A 19,781-nucleotide genomic window follows, 5' to 3' on the forward strand; every position below is an offset into this window, starting at 1 on the left:
TTTAAGTTTTTAAAAGATTTTAATTTATTTTATAGTTTTATTTCTAACTGATTTTATTATTTATATTTTATTTGAGTTAGATTTTTGGATTTAGCATTCATTTTGTCAAGTAAAAATATGTTTTTTTTAACTTATGGTTTTTATTTTAGTTAACAATAATGTTCCTGTTTCAGACCACTCAGCTCACAGAGAGACCAGCATGTGTGAAGAAAGACTACTCCAACTTCATGGCCTCCCTCAACCTGAGAAACCGCTATGCTGGAGAGGTAATGCTGAATAATAAAGCCGAGGCTGCTGGGGGTCTTATAAAAGAAGCTCACCACGTGTCTCGTATACAGGTAGCAGGGATGATCCATTTCTCTGAGGCCACCCGGAGCACGTCAGATCTGAACAAGCTGATGATTCGTGAGATGAATGAAGCTCTGGACGGAGGTCAGCCGGAAGCCTTCACTGAAGCCATGTTCAAAATGACTGCGCTGCTCATCAGCTCCAAAGGCATGTTACTACATTTCATATAGATGTTCATACCATCAAGTTGCATAATGAAACACTGGAATATACCACAAATCAAGTTCAGTTTTACAGTATGTTGTTGTATTTAATAGATAACAGGACAAGAAGACGGGCAGTCATTAACAAAGTTTTGATTTAATGTTGTGTTTATTGTGTAGAATGGGATCCTCAGCTGCTGCATCGCCTCTGCTGGTCTCCGTTGAAGATGTTCACGGAGAATGGCATGGAAACAGCTATTGCCTGCTGGGAATGGCTCCTGGCTGCGAGGACAGGCGTTGAAGTCCCGGTAAGATACACACATGTATATGTAGAGCTGTCATAATACCAATATTTTGTCAATGCATACCAATACCAGTCAAATGAAATGGTCTCGAAACCCAAATAAAATGTAAGAAAAGAAATCTCAAGTAATTATTCCAGTAAACAGTCATTTATAAGTAAATAACAGAGAGCTGTAATCACATAACCAACATAATATTTAAGCAGCAGGAAATAAAATAATAAATTAAAAACATACTGAAATGTATAGTAGTACTTTATAATATTACTTTATTTATACACAAAATTTATTAAATTAATGTATAATTATTATATACTTAATTATCAGCTGCAACTGCCAGAAATGAACAAATTTACATGTATTAATTTGTAATAATATATCAATTTAATATACAATTATTATATATTTTTTTGTATTCTATTAAATTAATTACCTTTAAATGGGATTAAGGCTGTCAACAGCTCAAACTTTTAGAAATAAAATAGACAATTACATCTAAAGTAGTACTTTAAAATACAATTGTAATTATTGCCAATGTTATATATTAACTTAAAATATAATTATTATATATATTTCGTATTATATTTTTATAATATAAATATATAATACTAATATATTCTAAATTAATCATATATATATATATATATATATATATATATATATATATATATATATATATATATATATATATATATATATATATATATATATGATTAATTTAGAATATATTAGTATTATATATTTATATGTTTATATAATACTAATTCTAATATAATAGTTTTTAATTTGATTTATTATACATTACTGTATAAAAACAAATACATATACATATTCTTAAAGTCTAAGAATGTACACAGTGCTCTAGTATTCTGTTCACGATGAAGTCTAAATCTGTGCTGTTATATTCGATGTTTCCACATGTAACGTGCATATCTCAGCTATGCAGGTGTTCCAGTATTTTTGGCTAGTGTTCACTGAGTCTCTCCTCTGTTCTGCGGTCAGTTCATGCGGGAGATGGCAGGTGCGTGGCAGATGACCATCGAGCTGAAGATGGGGCTGTTCTCTGACGCCCAGGTGGAGGCGGACCCCCTGGCGGCCTCAGAGGAAAGCCAACCCGTCCCCTGTCCGCCCGACGTCACGCCCCACTACACCTGGATCGAGGTTACTTCCTGTTACCCTGTTTACCCGTCATGAGTTTATCGCTGTGGATTTACCTGTCCAGAAGCTCCTCATGATACACACCAGAAATAGTTTGATCTTACTCTCCTCTATTTTGATGAGGGTCGTTCTTGTGTAATTGCATCAATAAACCTTTCACTTCACGTTGATACAGAATTGGTCTGTTTGAGAAAAACGGTTTGCAAATTGTTGATGTTTTTTTTTTTTGTTTACCAAAATGGCAAACATTTTATTTATTCCATCAAGTCTTTTTTTTTTTTTTTTCTCCATTTGTCTAGTTCCTGGTCCAGCGCTTTGAGATCGCCAAGTACAGCAGTGCTGATCAGGTGGAGATTTTCGGCACTCTTCTGCAAAGGTCTCTGTGTCTCAATGTTGGCGGCCCAAAAAGCAGCCTGAACCGCCACGTGGCGGCCATTGGACCACGCTTCAGGTTAGTAAGAAGACTGCACTGTAAAAACTGTTTTAAATAAAGATTATTGGATTATTAAAGATTATTTCAGACTTCAGTTTGCTCCAAACATTCACAGTTCAACATAAATGGTCTGCAAAACCAGAGTGAATTTCACAGAACCTGTCAAGAACAAGGTCTTATTTCACCCCTAAATCAAAAGAAAGAAATGTAAAATTTGTAAAAAAAAATTTTTACTTTGCATAAGAAAAAATATATCTATTTTAAGGTCATTTTTTACAAAAATTATACACATATTACATTTTACAAGAAAATACTATTTCAGTCTTTCTACTTCAAAATTTCACATTTAATTTGATGCGTTACTTGCTGTGTTTTGTAATTATTTGTGAAATATACTAGCAATTTTGGAATTAAAATTGTTAGTAAATCCTAAACAAATCCAATCCTTTTTCAGTGCAGTTTATTACATTTACACTTGTTATTTGAGTAAATTTGAGATACTTTTATAGTTTTATTTTAGTATTTTTCATTTTAATTTGAATAAAAGTTTTTTTTTTTTTTTTTTTTAAGTATGTCTATATAGAGTTTATTCATTTGTATTTCAGTTTTAGTTATTTTAGTACATTGACTTGAAATTTGGCTTTGATTCATTTCTTTTTCAATTTTTTTGGATTTAGTTTTCATTTTAGTTTTAGTTAATTATAATAATCCTAGGATTTTACTGTATTTCTGTGCCCTCAGGTTGTTGACTCTCGGACTTGCGCTCCTTCATTCTGACGTCGTGACCAACGCCACGATTCGTAACGTCCTGCGGGAAAAGATTTACTCCTCCGCCTTCGATTATTTCAGGTACTGCTTAGATTGGAGTTTTTGATAAATGATAAATGCTTGTGGAGGAAATGGTTAAATGCTGCTATTGTACATACAGATTTGACTGTAAACGATGACAAATGAAAACAAAAACTGACCACAGAGCATCGTAAAACTGTTATTAATCTCTCTGTTTGTGTATAGTCATATCTGAATATCTACATCAAAGTAAAGGCATTTCACACTTTACTTGGGTGAAGATGTACTTCTGTTTTTAAATGAAATCTGTTGTTGTAGCAGTGTGACTTTAGTATCATTGATTTACAGTTATAGTTTAACATTTTGAATTAGATTTTTATTTTCTGTTTTCATTTAATTGTTAGTATTTTATTTTACTACTTTAGTTTGAAGAAATTCAAATGAGACATTTTCCATTGGTAACTAGCTGAAAGAAAATAAAAGTATATTTAATTGTATTTTATTTCAGCTTGTTTATACAAATAATGAATTTTTTTTTATGGTTTTACTTTTAGCTATTATTATCCTGATTTGGATGTTGTTGTTGTTTTTCAAGGCTCCAGTCATATCAATAGCCAAATAGATTATGGAATGATTATCATTGGACTATTATGTTATTATTATTTTTTTTTAATTATGTAATAATTATATAATAAAGTAAAAAAACAATCGAGAAGCATTAGGAATAATGAATAGGTGAATGAGAAAGAATTAGTTATATTACTATTAAAAACTCTAAAGTAATGCATGTTAATAAGAATTAGAAATTAAAGAATTAAAATTAAATTAATGCATTCATTCTTATAAGGTTTTAGTTGATTTAGTTTATTCTAGTTCTTTCAATTTAAACTTGGCATCTGGCTAAATTAAAATAATTGTAAGTCTTTATATTTTTTTCTGTTAATGTTTATTTTATTTTATAACAAGTAGTGTTTGTAGTGTGTATACACTTGTATATATTTAAAAATATTTATATTTAATTTATATTATATATCACTATAAATATTTTATATATATAAATATAAAAATTTTATTACTTTTTTTTTATTAAATTTTTCTCAAATGCATGTTGTGTGTGTATTTATATATACATAATAAATATACACAGTACACAAACATATATTAATGTAAACCCACTTATATTTTTGAATGCGTTTCATCACGATTAATAGTTTGACAACCCTAGATAACTCTTTTGATTTGCAGTTGGTTTTCATTTTTAAGTTGGCAGTCTCTGCTAAGCTACTTTATATTTTTGGCTGCTTGTGTGGTTAGTAAAATAAATGAATCATCATGATTTTAATAATTGTATCAAATTTTTTCTTCTTCTTTTTCAGCGTTGCTTCAAAGTTCCCCACTCAGGGAGACAAGCGTCTGCGCGAGGACATCAGCATCATGATCCGCTTCTACGCCAGCATCCTCTCCGATAAGAAGTACCTAGCTGCTAGTCAGCTCGTGCCACCTGGTGAGCTTGGCGCCAATCCCCCTCAAAGCTCCCAATCTGCTGGGATTTTCGGATCGCTTATCGTTTCCAGCACTTCTCCGCTATCGATATTAAGTAAGCCACTCTTGCTACGACTGTGCAACTACAGTGCAGCAGGAGCATGTTTATGCAGTTCAAATTTGCATGGCTGCAAATTTGAAACCTGTACTAAAAATGCACGGTAATCATCCGGATGGCTGGATTTGTCAATTTGTCGCCAAGCGCAGATTGACAAATGCGTCCGTCCCGACTCTCCCCGCCTCACCATCCTTCTCTCTCCATTGTAGAAAACATGACCTCATCAGAACATTAGCGCTCTCATGTAAAATGCATGATCATTTCAATATCAGAGGACTAATTGAGACTTCATTCGTCCCTTAAAGCCTCTCCATCGTGTGATGTGCTACATCGCCAGACTGCTCCACACATCAGTTGCTTCGCTTGGTATTTACTCGTCGACTGTATAATTTGCAGGCTTGACTTCTTCAGATGCTGTGTGTTAATAATTCATTAAAGCTGATGGGAAAGGGAAAGGAGAAAAAGTGCTGGAATGATGGGACAAAATTTGGAAATGGGGTAAAAGAAGAATATTAATTTACAAATAATGAGTGAATCTAACGGCATCTGTCAGGAAACATGTTATATCTCACCCCTAAATCAGATTTTATATTAAATTGAATATTATGCTTCGTTTTTACACAAAAATATTTTTTTATTATTATTATTATTTTTATATCTTTTCCACTAATTAATTAATGTCCAATTTTTTTCCACACATTTTCAAAAAAATAATTCAGTTTATTTCGGCTAATTATTTTATGTGCAATAAATATGATACATAAATAGAAAAATAGTATATAATATATATATATAATATATATATAATATACAATTGTGCACATTTTCTGACACATTATTAAAATAATTAAATTAATTCCTTAATGTGCACATAATATAAAATACACATGATAAGCATAAATGGAGATAATTGTATATTATGTATTATTTTATATTAAGTGCACTTTTCATGCGCGTTAAGAAATTCATTGTATTTTTAAAGTCTAAAATCTAGAATAATTATCAATGGAATAATATTGAATGAAAATATTAGAAGCATTCATGTAAGAAAAATGAGAATTACTAAAGAAACTCAAAAGTTACGTATTACAGTAATTCAAATTTTGGTTGAACGTGAAAACATCATGAAAATGTCACAGTGCAATAAAAATATTTGTTATAAATAAATTGCATTTTCTTTATGCTAATGCCTTTTTTATTGGGGGGGGGGGGGGTAAATTATGATCTGCACACACTCTTCATGAGATTCACTCTAATAGTGTAGAATAAAATTCTCCTAAACCCTTTGTTTAACAGCGTTTCCTCTCACAGACAACCAGGATCCGTCCCTGAACAGTTTGTCGGTGATGAACGCCGCCGACCCGAGGAACAACATGGACATGACCATGGGTTCCCGTCAGCAGAGCGCTCAGGGCTGGATCAACACCTACCCCCTGTCCAGCGGGATGTCCACCACCTCCAAGAAATCAGGTGTCACCCAGTGATCTCCCTGATTGTTAAGAGTCAGCTCTGCATTAACTGAGCAATGAATGCTTTCTGAGCTGCTGGAAATCAGCTGGTGGCTGTTGTGTCACTGATTGCTTGTTTTTTCATAAATAAACCATTGTAGTCAGTATAAATATAGGTGTTTATTTATGTATTCAAATAGTTTGTAATATATATATATGTATATGTATATATGTGTGTGTGTGTACATGTGTGTGTAATTCATATATATTATTATAATATATAAATGTATTATAATAATATATAAATAAGGGTTTTGAGTTATATATGTTATAGGGTTTTAACTTTTTATTACATTTGTGTAATTTAAAAAAAGAAAAATATTTCAGAGCAGACATAACTAGAAAATTAATATTATTTAAAATTAAAATTGCTTATACAGTGACATCAGATTTTGGTTGTTTCCGTTTATCAGGGAAAGAAAGTTGTCATTATTTTGTAGTCATAGCTAGAGTTATTATATTTAACTGAAACTAAAACCATAAAAATATTTGTGTTACTTGAAATTAAGTACACATAAAATATTAAAATTGATTTTATTTCACCTCATTGCATAGCAATATTTCTTATTTTTAATTTGTTGTAAAAAATTATGTGCTAGAAAATTATTTATTTTTATTGAATTTAAGAAAAAAAAATACAAATGACAAAAGCAGTATTTTTTTATTAAAATTAATTAAATTAAATTTTAAATGGAAAAACATAAAAGTAAAAACTATTTCAAGACAATGAAATACTATAATAGGACCCCAATGATCCAAAAATAGCACTGTTGACGATGTAGAAGCAGCTCTGCTTGTTGACCAGCTAGAGTAGTTAAACTGTTACATAAGCACCTCTAGTGTCTCACAGGTGTCCTGTCTCTCACAGTCCAGCATGTTTAATGTTTAGTCCTCATGTACTTCTGTTTTCTCTCACATAGGCATGTCCAAAAAGAGCAACCGAGGCACCCAGCTGCACAAGTACTACATGAAGCGCAGGACGTTACTCTTGGCCTTACTGGTAGGTAGGCTTTCTCCCCAGCCTGGTTCCTGTGAAACCAATCCACTTCTGTGTCTTGAGCGTCTCTGTGCTTTCTTTGCAGGCCAGTGAGATCGAGCGACTGACCACTTGGTACAACCCGCTATCAACACAAGAGCTGGCCATCGCCACAGAGCAGTCGGTAGAGACCAGCATCTCCAACTGGAGATCCAAATACATCAACCTGAGTGAGAAACAGTGGAAGGACAACGTCAACTTGGCCTGGAGTATCGCTCCGTATCTGGCCATGCAGCTGCCAGCTAGGTACACCAGTAAACGAGACTGAAGTTCTAAATTATATTATATTATATTATATTATATTATATTATATTATATTATATTATATTATATTATATTATATTATATTATATTATATTAACATATATTTACATATTTACATATCAAGACTTTTTTTTTTATATATATATATAATTTAAAATTAAAAAGTTTTCCTAGCACCTTTTAAGCAAAAGGTCTCAAAACAAAACTCTCTCTCTAATATGAAAAAAAATGATTATATTATATTATATTATATTATATTATATTATATTATATTATATTATATTATATTATATTATATTATATTATATTATATTATATTATATATCAAAAATTCACTTATTTTTTTATCCAAAGGAATTTCCAAACATTATTTATACATAATAAATATACACAGTACACACATATATACTATGTAAACAAAAACTTTTATTTTGGATGTGATTAATCGCGATTAATCTTTGCCCAGCACTAATTATTTTAATTTATTAGAAAAAAATTTTTTTTTCAAAAGACTGTTTAAAATCTTTTCCACTCTACTGAGTTAAAGACATCAATAGCCAAATAAAATCTGGAATCACTTCAATATTATGTCACAAAAAATTAAATGAGAATCATCATTGAAAGAATAATAAGAATTACCAAAAAATACACAACTTTGCTACCTTCTATGGCATCTAATTTCGACCAATTTTAAAGCAACTTTGGCAAAAATTTTTAGAAATTATGAGCAGCATACCATCCCAGAATGCAATGCGTCAGACAATTTGAGTTGAATAACTGAAACCTATTTTAACCAAACTGGCTTGTTTAGTTATTTATTTATTCAAATGTGCATTGACATTATTATTATTTATCAATTATTATTACTGATATTTATTAAAATTTTCACTGACATAATGAATTTTTTTTTAATATCTTTTCCACTCTTAATAAGATAAAGACTTCAATTGTATCAATAAGACAAATAAAATCTGGAATAATAATCAATGCAATATTATGCTATTGAAAATGTAATTAGATAATACTAATATTATTTGTGTTTATGAATGCATGTTTGTTTATTTGAGTGCAGCACCAGTTGATCAGTTAACTCCAGTTTTGAGGTTTTGGTAGAAAGCTCATGTTTTGGTGACCTCTTTTCTTGCTTTGTAGGTTCAAAAATGCAGACGCCATCGTGGCTGAAGTGACCCGTCTGGTTCGACTGGATCCTGGTGCGGTCAGCGATGTGCCAGAAGCAGTCAAGGTTAGAGCCACCGTTCTGCCACAACAGGACATTTTGTCCTACTGCGTGTTAAAACTGTGGATTGTGTTTTTTTCCCATAGTTCCTGGTGACGTGGCACACCATTGATGCTGATTCTCCAGAGCTGAGCCACATCCTGTGCTGGGCTCCTGCAGATCCTCCCACCGGCCTCTCATACTTCTCCAGCATGTACCCTCCTCATCCGCTCACCGCTCAGTATGGAGTCAAAGTCCTGCGCTCCTTCCCTCCTGTACGTACCAGCAGTCTGGAGACCAGCTGTTTCTCAGCCCCCAGACATTACCGTATTATTCGGACTATAAGTCGCACCTAAGTATTAGTCGCATTAGTCCAAAAATACGTCATGACGAGGAAAAAAACATATATAAGTCGCACTGGAGTATAGGTCGCATTTATTTAGAACCAAGAGAAAACATTACCATCTACAGCCACGAGAGGGCGCTCTATGTCTTCAGTGTAGACTACAGGAGCACTGAGCAACATAGAGCGCCCTCTTGCGGCTGGAGACGGAAATGTTTTCTATTGGTTCATTTTTCTCGGTTCATGTCAAATTAATTTTGATGAAAAAGTCGCACCTGACTATAAGTCGCAGGACCAGCCAAACTGTGAAGAGAAGTGCGACTTATAGTCCGGAAAATACGGTACTTGACTGCTGCACTGTCAAAACTGTTCACTTTCAAACCTTTTTATTTACATCAATTTAATTAAATATTTTAATATTTATATGAATATTTAAAATTAAGTTTATAATGATAAAAATTAATAAAAATAGTGTTATAAATTATTAAAATAATTAAATTCCATACGTTTCAAAAACGAAATGTTCATTATTGTTTACATGTTTTATTACCAGTGACTTCTCTAGTCATCTGTGATTACGGTTTCTTTTTTATCTATAAATATTTTAGAGCTTTAAATAAGTGTTAAAAAGTGATTTTATTATAACAGTTGTATATTCTTAATGTGGATGCCCATGGCTTTTTCAGGTCTAGAAATCACAATTTTAAAATGGCTATTAATTTTTTAATCAAATATCTTAGAGTTTGACACAAAAGTCCTTGACTTACTATTAATTCCCGTGACTTCTCCAAGTCTAGAAATCACATGATTCAAATTCAGTTTCTACACTATGAAATATATTAGAGCTTGATATAACTAGAAAAAAGCATTCATTATAAACATTTCCTTGACTTTTACAATTTTTTTTATATTAATTCCTGTGACTTCATGCTTTTAAAATTTCCTCAGCTGAGCAATTATCTTGCTGTCAATCAATATCAGATATTTGAAAGCATTTATGCCTTTATCTACAGTTTCCATTGATGTAATTAGACCTTGACACTTCTGTGAAACACAAAAGGAGATGTTTTGAAGGGTGATTAAAAAGGTTTTAACCCCGTTTCATTCCTTGTGTGAGAAACAGATTAAGGTCGGTCCATTATGTTTCTGTGATTTCTCACTTGCCTTTCTTTTACAGGACGCGATTTTGTTTTACATTCCTCAAATCGTTCAATCGCTGCGGTATGACAAGGTGAGGAAGAGTTTTTCCAGTGGTTTGGTCTGATTCTCACAGCCCTGCGCTGCTGCATGCTCTTAACATCTTTTGCGGGCGTTTTTTTGACAGATGGGTTACGTGCGTGAGTACATCCTATGGGCCGCACAGAAGTCCCAGCTCCTCGCTCATCAGTTCATATGGAACATGAAGACCAACATCTTTCTGGACGAGGAAGGCCAACAGAAAGATCGTATGTAACCTGCTGTCGAGTTCAGACAGAACGTGTCCAGTTACTCGCTGTAGTTCAATTAGAGGTTCAATTAGTCAAATTACTCCCAGATAACATACACTTTTGTTCATAGGTTTGGAGTCAGTACGATTTTTTTTTACTTATTATTAGAAATTATGACTTTTATACATCAGGGATGCATCAAATTGATCAAAAGTGACAGTAAAGACATTTATAAAATGTCCATTTCAAAGGAATTCTGTTCTTTTGAACTTTTTATTCAAGAAATCTGACAAAAAAAATATATCATGATTTACACAAAAATCGTAGTTGCCCATTTTAAGGATTTTTTTACATTTTCACAACAAACACATTTTATAAAATATGGACAATTATTCAAAAAAAAAAAAAAATACAAAAATGTGAAATATATATATATATATATATATATATACGTAATTTATAAAATATTAAATAAAAATAAATGCTTTATTATATATATTTTTTTAAATCTTACTGTTCCCAAATGTTTGAGTACTAGTGCATAATTGAACATAATTTACTGATAAGAGTCGGGGATTATTGTGTACAATGGAAACATGAACATGGACACCTGTGCTGATGCGCTTTAGAAATCAAAAGTGGGAGGTGGCTCTCTTCCTCTTCCAGTTCATGAAACATTCATGGTTTAGAGTGAACTGAGATGTCACTGCCTGGTGTACAGATTAATAGGAGCTGATAGTTGATGTGTTGTTGTGCTTCAGCGGACATCGGTGAGCTTCTGGAGCAGATGGTGGAGGAGATCACACACTCTCTGTCAGGTCCAGCTAAAGACTTCTACCAGCGCGAGTTTGACTTCTTCAACAAGATCACCAACGTCTCCGCCATTATCAAGTATGTCCGATGCCATTCCCACCACATTTGAGCTCTCTTTCAAACTCTAGTGAACTGCCTCACCATTGACTGGAGTTACCTTTCTATTCAGCATCACGACTGAAAGGGAACGATTAGAAACATCATCAGTCATTCGCTGATTTCATGCCAGTTTATTCTTGGATTGTGCTATACCTGAAGGATGTACAGTATAGGATGGTGCCTTAAAATTTGATTAAAATTAGAGTTGATGAAAAGCTACTAATTAATTAAACCAGAAGAATGTCATATTAAACTCACTTAAAATTCTCAAATTAAACTATCAGAATTAAATGCTAAAAAATTGTATTTGTTTACCTGCATTTCATGAATTTTGTCATTAGGTTTAAAAAAAAATGTTTTGCTCATAAATATTCATTTCTAAGCCAAAAAAATATTTTTATAAATAGAGCTTGACATAACTAGAAAAAAAATAAATTAAAAAAATTAAATACACTTTTGAATAAATTTAAAAATATTTTTATATCAATTCTCATGACTTTTCTAGGTCTAGAAATCACACTTTTAAAATGTTTTTATTATTAATATTAGAAATGAATGGGTTTTTTTTTCAATGATGCATTAAATTGAAAAATATGCTAAATTAATCAAAATTAAACACTATAAAAATATTTTTTACATTTATAAATGTAATACATAATATATACATTTTTATATTCATATTTTATATGAATATATTTTTATATTAGTATTTTATTATTTTTTTTAATGATTTTCTTTTTTATTTACCTGCATATCTTGTGACCATTAACCAAGAGCTGTTGTATATTAGTGCATCTACTGTTGTTCTTGTTATAAAAATTTATTATTTGGGAAGATTTGACAAATTTAATCAAAAAAAATATGATGAAATAAAATGTTTTTGCAGTGCAGCAAGACAGTTTTTAATGTTTTAGAAGCTCTATGCACAGAATCTTATGTTAGAGCTTAATGTAAATGGGTGAATTTCATGAAACCTGTCATATTATGCCACAATATTAAGAAACAATTCATTAGAAATGACATGAACATTAAGCTCTTTTGCATTGTGTGCAAAAATATTTCATGTTAAAAGAGTAAATCTCCTGAAACCTGGCGTGTCCTGGTCATATTTCACCACAAAATTAAGAAAAAGAAATCAGAAAGTACATGTTTGCAGGAAAATTAAGCTTTTAAGAGAGTTTGCATTAATGTGGCAAAAATATTTGAATCACATGAAACCTGTCTAGTCTGAATCATAATTTGAAAGTCATACAGAAGAAAGGATTTTTTGAGGGTGAGTAAATCATGGCTAATTATTATTTTTGGGAGTACTTTCCCTTGAAATGAAAAAGTCAATGTATTATAGTATTTCTTTTTGAAGTCCTTTGAAGTGTTGGGAGATATTCTTGATTTTCTTTGTGCAAAATATACCTTGAATGCACTTGAAGTAAAGAGAGTATAAAAAGCACGCTGTTCTTGTTTCCAGGCCTGTTCCTAAAGGAGAGGAGAGGAAGAGAGCGTGTCTGAAGGCGCTGTCAGAAATCAAAGTTCAGCCCGGTCAGACATCCGTCAATTTAAAACAAATCTGTGATGAGAGTAATTGTGCTTTAAAAATATTCCTTTGGTATTTGTGTCATTTTTTTTTCTTCTGTTTTCTGTTTATGACTTTTCTAATGCTGTAATCAGGATGCTATTTGCCAAGCAATCCGGAAGCTATCGTTCTGGATATCGACTACAAGTCAGGGACACCGATGCAGAGGTATCGCAAAACCTGTTCACATGCTTTCTCTTAACTTGTGATTTATGAGCTCATTAACATCAGCTTGTTTTTTCAGCGCTGCTAAAGCTCCTTATTTGGCCAAATTCAAAGTGAAGAGGTGTGGAGTTAGCGAGCTTGAAAAAGAGGGTGAGTCGCACAGGACCTGGACCTCGCAGCGCTTGCAGTGTACATGCAGTTTCTGAGAGATCTGTGTGTGTGTGTGTGTGTGTGTGTGTGTCTGCAGGTCTGCGCTCTCCATCAGACTCTCAGGATGAAGGTGATGAGAATCCAGAGACGGCTCAAAAGGTCTGCTGGCAGGCGGCCATCTTTAAAGTGGGCGATGATTGCAGGCAGGTCAGTATCATGGGAAATATCCTTAATCTTGTCAAGGAGGGAATCTCATGAAATGAGAAATCAAAGAAAGAAATGTGAATTTATCATTTTTTTCAAACCATTAAGATTTTGTATATTATCATTATTTTCATAAAAAAAAAAAAATATATATATATATATATATATATATATATATAAAATATAAGTATATATATATACAGTAATATATATATACACACACACAAGCACATATGTTTTACAAGAAAAAAAATATATATAATTTTTCAAACCATTAAGATTTAAATTTTCATTAAAAAATATATATATATATATTTGAAAAAAACAAATTTTTAAATTTGTTTGAAATGTATTATTTATTTCTTGTAAAATATTTACTAGTGTTTGTAGATACATTTTTAAGAAACCTTTATGTCTGTATTGTGATCTTGTATATTTCAGTCCAAAAAAATTATATATATATATATATATAGAAAAATTAGATGGGAAATTCTCATATATAAATTAAAATCAATGTATGCATTTAGCAGACGCTTTTATCCAGAGTGACTTACAGTGCATTCAGGCTAACATTTCTTACCTAACACATACATATACATACAGTACAGACCAAAAGTTTGGAAACATTACTATTTTTAATGTTTTTGAAAGAAGTTTCTTCTGCTCATCAAGCCTTTAGAAATCATTCTAATATGATGATTCATTATCAAAGTTGGAAACAGTTCTGCTGCTTAATATTTTTTCAGAACATGTGATACTTTTTTTAGGATACTTTGATGAATAAAAAGTAAAAAAATAAAAATAAAAAAAAAGCTATGTTTTTAAATATAAATATTTTGTAATAACAATATACATTACTGGTCAGTAATTTGGGGTTATATTATTAGAATATATATTATTAGAATTTTTTTTTTATTTTGAATAAATGCAGTTCTTTTTAACCTTTTATTGATCAAATATATTAGACAGCAGAACTGTTTCCAACACTCATAATAAATCAGAATATTAGAATGATTTCTAAAGGATCATGTGATAGACTGATGTTACATGTGACACTGAAGGCTGGAGGAATGATGCTGAAAATTCAGCTTTGCATCACAGGAATACATTATTTATTTGAAAGTATATTCAAATAGAAAACTATTATTTTAAGTTGTAATAATATTTCACAATATTACTGTTTTTTCTGTATTTTTGATCAAATAAATGCAGGCTTGATGAGCAGAAGAAACTTCTTTCAAAAACATTAAAAATAGTAATGTTTCCAAACTTTTGGTCTGTACTGTATATATAGCTTAATTGTCATGAAAAGGTGGATTTAATTTGACCTTGATGTGTTTTGAGTTAATATTGAGTCTTTCTCTGGTATCAGGACATGCTGGCGCTTCAGATCATCGGTCTCTTCAAGAACATCTTCCAGCTGGTGGGTCTGGATCTGTTCGTGTTCCCGTACCGTGTGGTGGCCACTGCTCCTGGAGTGAGTCTCGCTCCAGCTTCTTGTCAGACGTCTTGCTCCTGACGCGCTGGAGCTCTGCTTACCTGGTTTCCTGTTTGGTTTTTTCAGTGTGGCGTGATTGAATGTATTCCGGACTGTAAGTCCCGCGATCAGCTCGGCCGGCAGACTGACTTTGGGATGTACGACTACTTCAGGAACCAGTACGGGGACGAGTCCACGCTGGCCTTCCAGAAGGTGACAGACACTTGCTTCAGTACATTTCATAGATAAGATAGTATTGGTTTTTGTACAGAAAGCTGACGTGTGTATTGAATTGCTTCTGCAGCTCTGATCATTTAATTCTTATGCGTCTTGTGTAACATCTCTCTCTCTCGAAGGCTCGCTATAACTTCATCCGCAGTATGGCTGCATACAGTCTGCTGCTCTTCCTGTTACAAATCAAAGACCGACACAATGGTAACATCATGCTGGACAGCAAAGGCCATCTCATCCACATCGGTGAGTCAGCTTAAATCAAACGAGCTCAACTTAAAGATGCCACATTCTTTAGGAGCATTTTATATCCACTTATAATGTCAGTCATGGTTTCTTGCAACATAATTTAGACTGTTTTCCTCCCTTTTGTCTTGCATTTTATTCAAACAGTACATTTAAAATATGCAAATTACCTCTTATGATTGGCTATTCACAAGTGACATAAAATAAATGTAAAATATAAAATAGAAATATGTTTCTATTCGGTTTTGTTTTTTATTAATATTCTGAATAAGGTTATGATTTTATACTTTTAGATTTTATTTTAATTTTAGTTAATTTTTTACTAATTTGTTATGTGCTTCTGCCTATTTGTTTTTTCTTTTTAAATATGACTTTTTTAGGTTTTATTTATTTATTTTTTTGGTTTCAATACAGTTTTAGCTTTTATTTAAATCCAATTTGTCTTTTTTGTTTGTTTGTTTGTTTGTTTTTGCTTCACCTTAATCTGATTTCTGTTAGTTGCCAAGGCAGCATTTTAAATTTTTGTTTAGTTTTTATTTTCCATCTAACATTGATATTTTATTTTAAGGTAGAGACAGTAAACTTGGTAGCCACTACATACACACAAGTTTTTTACATCATACAAGGAACATTTGCATCGTGTAGCCCTTTAATTATCCCATTCTTAAAAAAAAAAAAAACTAAATTTAAACAACTTTTTTTATTATTGAAAGAAATTGTTATTATTATTTTTTATTAGATAAATTAACACTAAATTTGAAACAAGGATGAATTGACTGCCTGTTTGTGTCCCGTAGACTTCGGCTTCATGTTCGAGAGCTCTCCGGGGGGAAATCTGGGCTGGGAGCCCGACATCAAGCTGACCGATGAGATGGTGATGATCATGGGCGGCAAGATGGAGGCCACACCCTTTAAATGGTTCATGGAGATGTGTGTGCGCGGATACCTGGCTGTAAGGTGAGACGGCCGCTCTTCAATAATGCAGCATCCTCCGAGATGACGTGAGGACATGAGGGTGTCTGGGAAGGATTCTGGCTGTCCTCTGTGGCCAAACTCTGTCCCCTGCAAACCACCCCAATATTTTCCGATTGCAAAAGTATATTATTATAAAATAGAATTAGAACTAAAACTAAAACCGTAAAACATTTCAGTTCATTTAAATAAATAGTATAGAAATAAAATATAAAGAAAACCTTAATTTGACTTAAATTTCACGTTTCAAATTTGATGCACTAAAATAACTAAAAATCACAACAATATTACTAGATCAAAAACCAGTGCCATGAAAATTTCAGTGAGATGCTACTAGTTTTTATTTTTTGAATTATTTTTTCTTTTTAAAATTAAAAATGTGTATGTATATATTAATATAGATATATAATTTTGATTATTCATACTGTATTGTAGTTTTTTTTTAAAATCTATTATTTAAATATTTTTGTAAGATTCAGAAATTAATTCTCAATATATAAATAATAACTATAATAGCATCTCGTTGATAAAATAATAAGACTGGTTTTCTGTCAGTAGCTTGTTTATAATGAAATGTGCCTTTCTACAGCCCTTCGATGTGTGTTTGAATTGTTTCTCTCAGGCCGTACATGGATGCTGTGGTATCTCTGGTCACATTAATGCTGGACACAGGGCTGCCGTGCTTCAGAGGACAGACCATCAAACTCCTCAAGTACGTGACTGAATATTAAATCATAATTGAATAGGTTTAGATGACGATAATAACCCTGCTGTATTGTGTTCGGCAGGCAAAGGTTCAACCCCAACATGAGCGAGAAGGAAGCCGCGGCCTTCATGATTAAAGTCATCGAGCGCTGCTTCCTCAGTAGCAGGTAACAAGCATCGCCTTGTCACGTTATATTCAAAGAAAGTGTGTTATTGTGAACGTTTATGATGAAACCGTGTTTCTCTGATACAGGAGCAAAACCTATGACATGCTGCAGTACTACCAGAACCAGATCCCGTACTGAGACTGGACCCACGTCATTATCAGTCTATTACAATCCTTTACGACGAGCACTTTATAGATGGGAATACATCACCTGCTCTGATTGGCCCTGATCCAGGCGTGTCACTTCCTGTCCGGCTGCCTCAGGGCCTCTCTCTAGTGATCCGCTGTAGTCCAAAAGCTGCATGTTTGTCCTCTGATCTCCCTTTAAGGCATCTGCCGTGACGGTTTGTGTGTGAATCTTGACATTCCTATTGAGAAATACATCCTTTAACTCTACTTGAATCTCTGGGTTTAGTTGCGTCTCCCAGGAAGCCATTTCTAAGACTCTGGCACAGATTGCACTGTAGATTACGTGCCGTCAGCAAATGACCTGTGCTATGCAATACATCAGTGTTTGTACGTTGTATCTCGTCCGTACGTCGTGTTCGGCACTGAATGGGTGAATCTCATGAAAGCTGTCAAGTATGGTTGAAAATGAAAATTGTCTATTTTTAGGACTGTTCGATTGTTTTGCATTCTGACTGTGCGCAGCACATTTATTATTTTTTTTTTTATTTTAAGCATAAATTTCACTACTTCGTATTTATATATCCTGGTGGTATTTTTTTGTACTGCCTTTAATTTGTTGATTTAAATAAAGAAAATGATATTAGTATGATATAGCAAAAATGACTGTATTACAAAAAAGTACACCATCTTAATGCATTAGAGTAAAACTGCTTGCTTGACTAGAATAATGCTAAAAATACAAATAAAAATAATGTAAGATGCAACGTTCCTAAATTGTTTTCTTTTGCATTATGACATTGTGCACAGAACATTTTAAAACAAAATTTCACATTAATGTAATGCAAATGTCACTAATATTTTTACATCATGTACTGCCTTTAATTTGTTTAATAAAAAAAAATCCAGCATTATTTTTTATTATAATACAATAAAAAATACTGTGTTACACAGTTAAAAAAATTACACAAAAAACTAGTACACCGCCTGAATATATTAATTAGAACTGTGGGAATATTGTCAAGAATTATGCAAATGATACTAATAAAAAAATTATATAAAATATCTTAATGCTCCTCAAAATGACGTACATAGCACATTAAGCATTTTCACATTAATGTAATGCAAAATGTCACTAATATGTTTATTTTCTGCCTTTAATTTGTGTTGACTAAAATTAAGAAAAAATACAGCATTTTTTCAGTATAATACAACAACAACAAAAATACTGTTACACTATGAATACTGATTGAAAGTATGAGAATTAATTTTTTTTTTGTGCAGTGTGCACATTGTGCATTTTAAACAGATTCTCTATGTAATTATTATAATGCAACAAAAACAACTGTGTTACACAAAGTAATAAAATATAAAATCTGAGCATTACATGCATTACACTAATGAGAATTTTGGGGGAAATGTTTGAATGGCCAGAATTATGCAAATAATAATTTAAAAAAAAATGCAAAGTATTTTAATGCTCCTGAAAATAGGCTTTGTTTTCTTTTATGTAAAATATGAATTAGATTTATGGATGAATTGTGAGCTGGATGTGTTTTCGTGAGATTCACTCAGATGCCGTTTGTCTGTTTAACTCCTAACAGGGATCTTCAACCCAAAAAGACGATGTATTTTACTGACTTAACAGAATATCTGGTGTCGTCCTGCATGTGTTTCTAAAACCATTGTAGATGTAATTTCATAGCGGACGAAATAGGGCCTTGCGAGTATTATCTTCATTAGACAGATTTGCTGTATAGTTGCTGTTCTTCATATGCTGTCATTGTTTCGCTGATTTTTTTATCTCACTACCAGTGAATAGATTCACATTATCTCTACACTTTAGAAACAAAAGCTTTAGTCTTATGAATACTTTTCCTTTAATGTTACTCAAAGATAAGAAATTATTTTAGCTACATAGAAACAATAGGTTATAGAAGCTTTGTGTGTATATGTGTGCGTCAGATGCTTTTGACAATATGGCAGACAATTCTTAATTTCTTTGTATGTTTTTAGTTTGATCTGTGTTTTAATTGATTTGCATCACCATTGACAATCAAGTCGCTTGTTGAATTGTGTTCTGTATGTATCCACTCACATGTTTGTTCGTGAAAAACAAGTCACTGTATGCTGGGAACGTTTCTTAACCTCATACGCCGTTTGTCCACATTTGCACTTTTAACATTTCATTTCTGTCCTTGTAATCAATCAAATGTATTTGTGAACAGAAATGGACCCGAAATCATCTATTAAAATGTAAAAACTGTGCTGCTTCTGGTCTTTGACGCCA

The 19,781-nt window shown here is 32.3% G+C and overlaps 1 protein-coding gene across 2 annotated transcripts in view; it reads left to right on the top strand.

Moving 5' to 3' along the window:
* Positions 1 to 18,943, top strand: part of LOC132132114 (phosphatidylinositol 4-kinase alpha-like) — a 44,223-nt gene extending 25,280 nt beyond the window's left edge. Inside the window, exons 30-55 of one of the 2 annotated variants that reach the window (XM_059544375.1) lie at positions 174 to 266; positions 339 to 495; positions 672 to 799; positions 1,796 to 1,954; positions 2,251 to 2,402; positions 3,126 to 3,233; positions 4,550 to 4,770; positions 6,085 to 6,243; positions 7,202 to 7,281; positions 7,364 to 7,563; positions 8,734 to 8,824; positions 8,905 to 9,072; positions 10,318 to 10,371; positions 10,465 to 10,585; positions 11,329 to 11,458; positions 12,945 to 13,015; positions 13,145 to 13,217; positions 13,294 to 13,364; positions 13,462 to 13,571; positions 14,941 to 15,045; positions 15,133 to 15,258; positions 15,402 to 15,522; positions 16,320 to 16,479; positions 17,117 to 17,206; positions 17,283 to 17,366; positions 17,453 to 18,943. In XM_059544375.1, coding sequence (XP_059400358.1) covers positions 174 to 266; positions 339 to 495; positions 672 to 799; positions 1,796 to 1,954; positions 2,251 to 2,402; positions 3,126 to 3,233; positions 4,550 to 4,770; positions 6,085 to 6,243; positions 7,202 to 7,281; positions 7,364 to 7,563; positions 8,734 to 8,824; positions 8,905 to 9,072; positions 10,318 to 10,371; positions 10,465 to 10,585; positions 11,329 to 11,458; positions 12,945 to 13,015; positions 13,145 to 13,217; positions 13,294 to 13,364; positions 13,462 to 13,571; positions 14,941 to 15,045; positions 15,133 to 15,258; positions 15,402 to 15,522; positions 16,320 to 16,479; positions 17,117 to 17,206; positions 17,283 to 17,366; positions 17,453 to 17,504 — 3,084 coding nt within the window. In that variant the 3' untranslated portion in view covers positions 17,505 to 18,943. The remainder of the gene's footprint in view (positions 1 to 173; positions 267 to 338; positions 496 to 671; positions 800 to 1,795; positions 1,955 to 2,250; positions 2,403 to 3,125; positions 3,234 to 4,549; positions 4,771 to 6,084; positions 6,244 to 7,201; positions 7,282 to 7,363; positions 7,564 to 8,733; positions 8,825 to 8,904; positions 9,073 to 10,317; positions 10,372 to 10,464; positions 10,586 to 11,328; positions 11,459 to 12,944; positions 13,016 to 13,144; positions 13,218 to 13,293; positions 13,365 to 13,461; positions 13,572 to 14,940; positions 15,046 to 15,132; positions 15,259 to 15,401; positions 15,523 to 16,319; positions 16,480 to 17,116; positions 17,207 to 17,282; positions 17,367 to 17,452) is intronic. The other variant, XM_059544376.1, reaches the window with a different exon arrangement.
* The last annotated feature ends 838 nt before the right edge of the window (positions 18,944 to 19,781 follow it).

The sequence above is a fragment of the Carassius carassius genome, chromosome 49, assembly GCF_963082965.1.
Source record: "Carassius carassius chromosome 49, fCarCar2.1, whole genome shotgun sequence".
In the NCBI taxonomy this organism is placed as follows: Eukaryota; Metazoa; Chordata; class Actinopteri; order Cypriniformes; family Cyprinidae; genus Carassius; species Carassius carassius.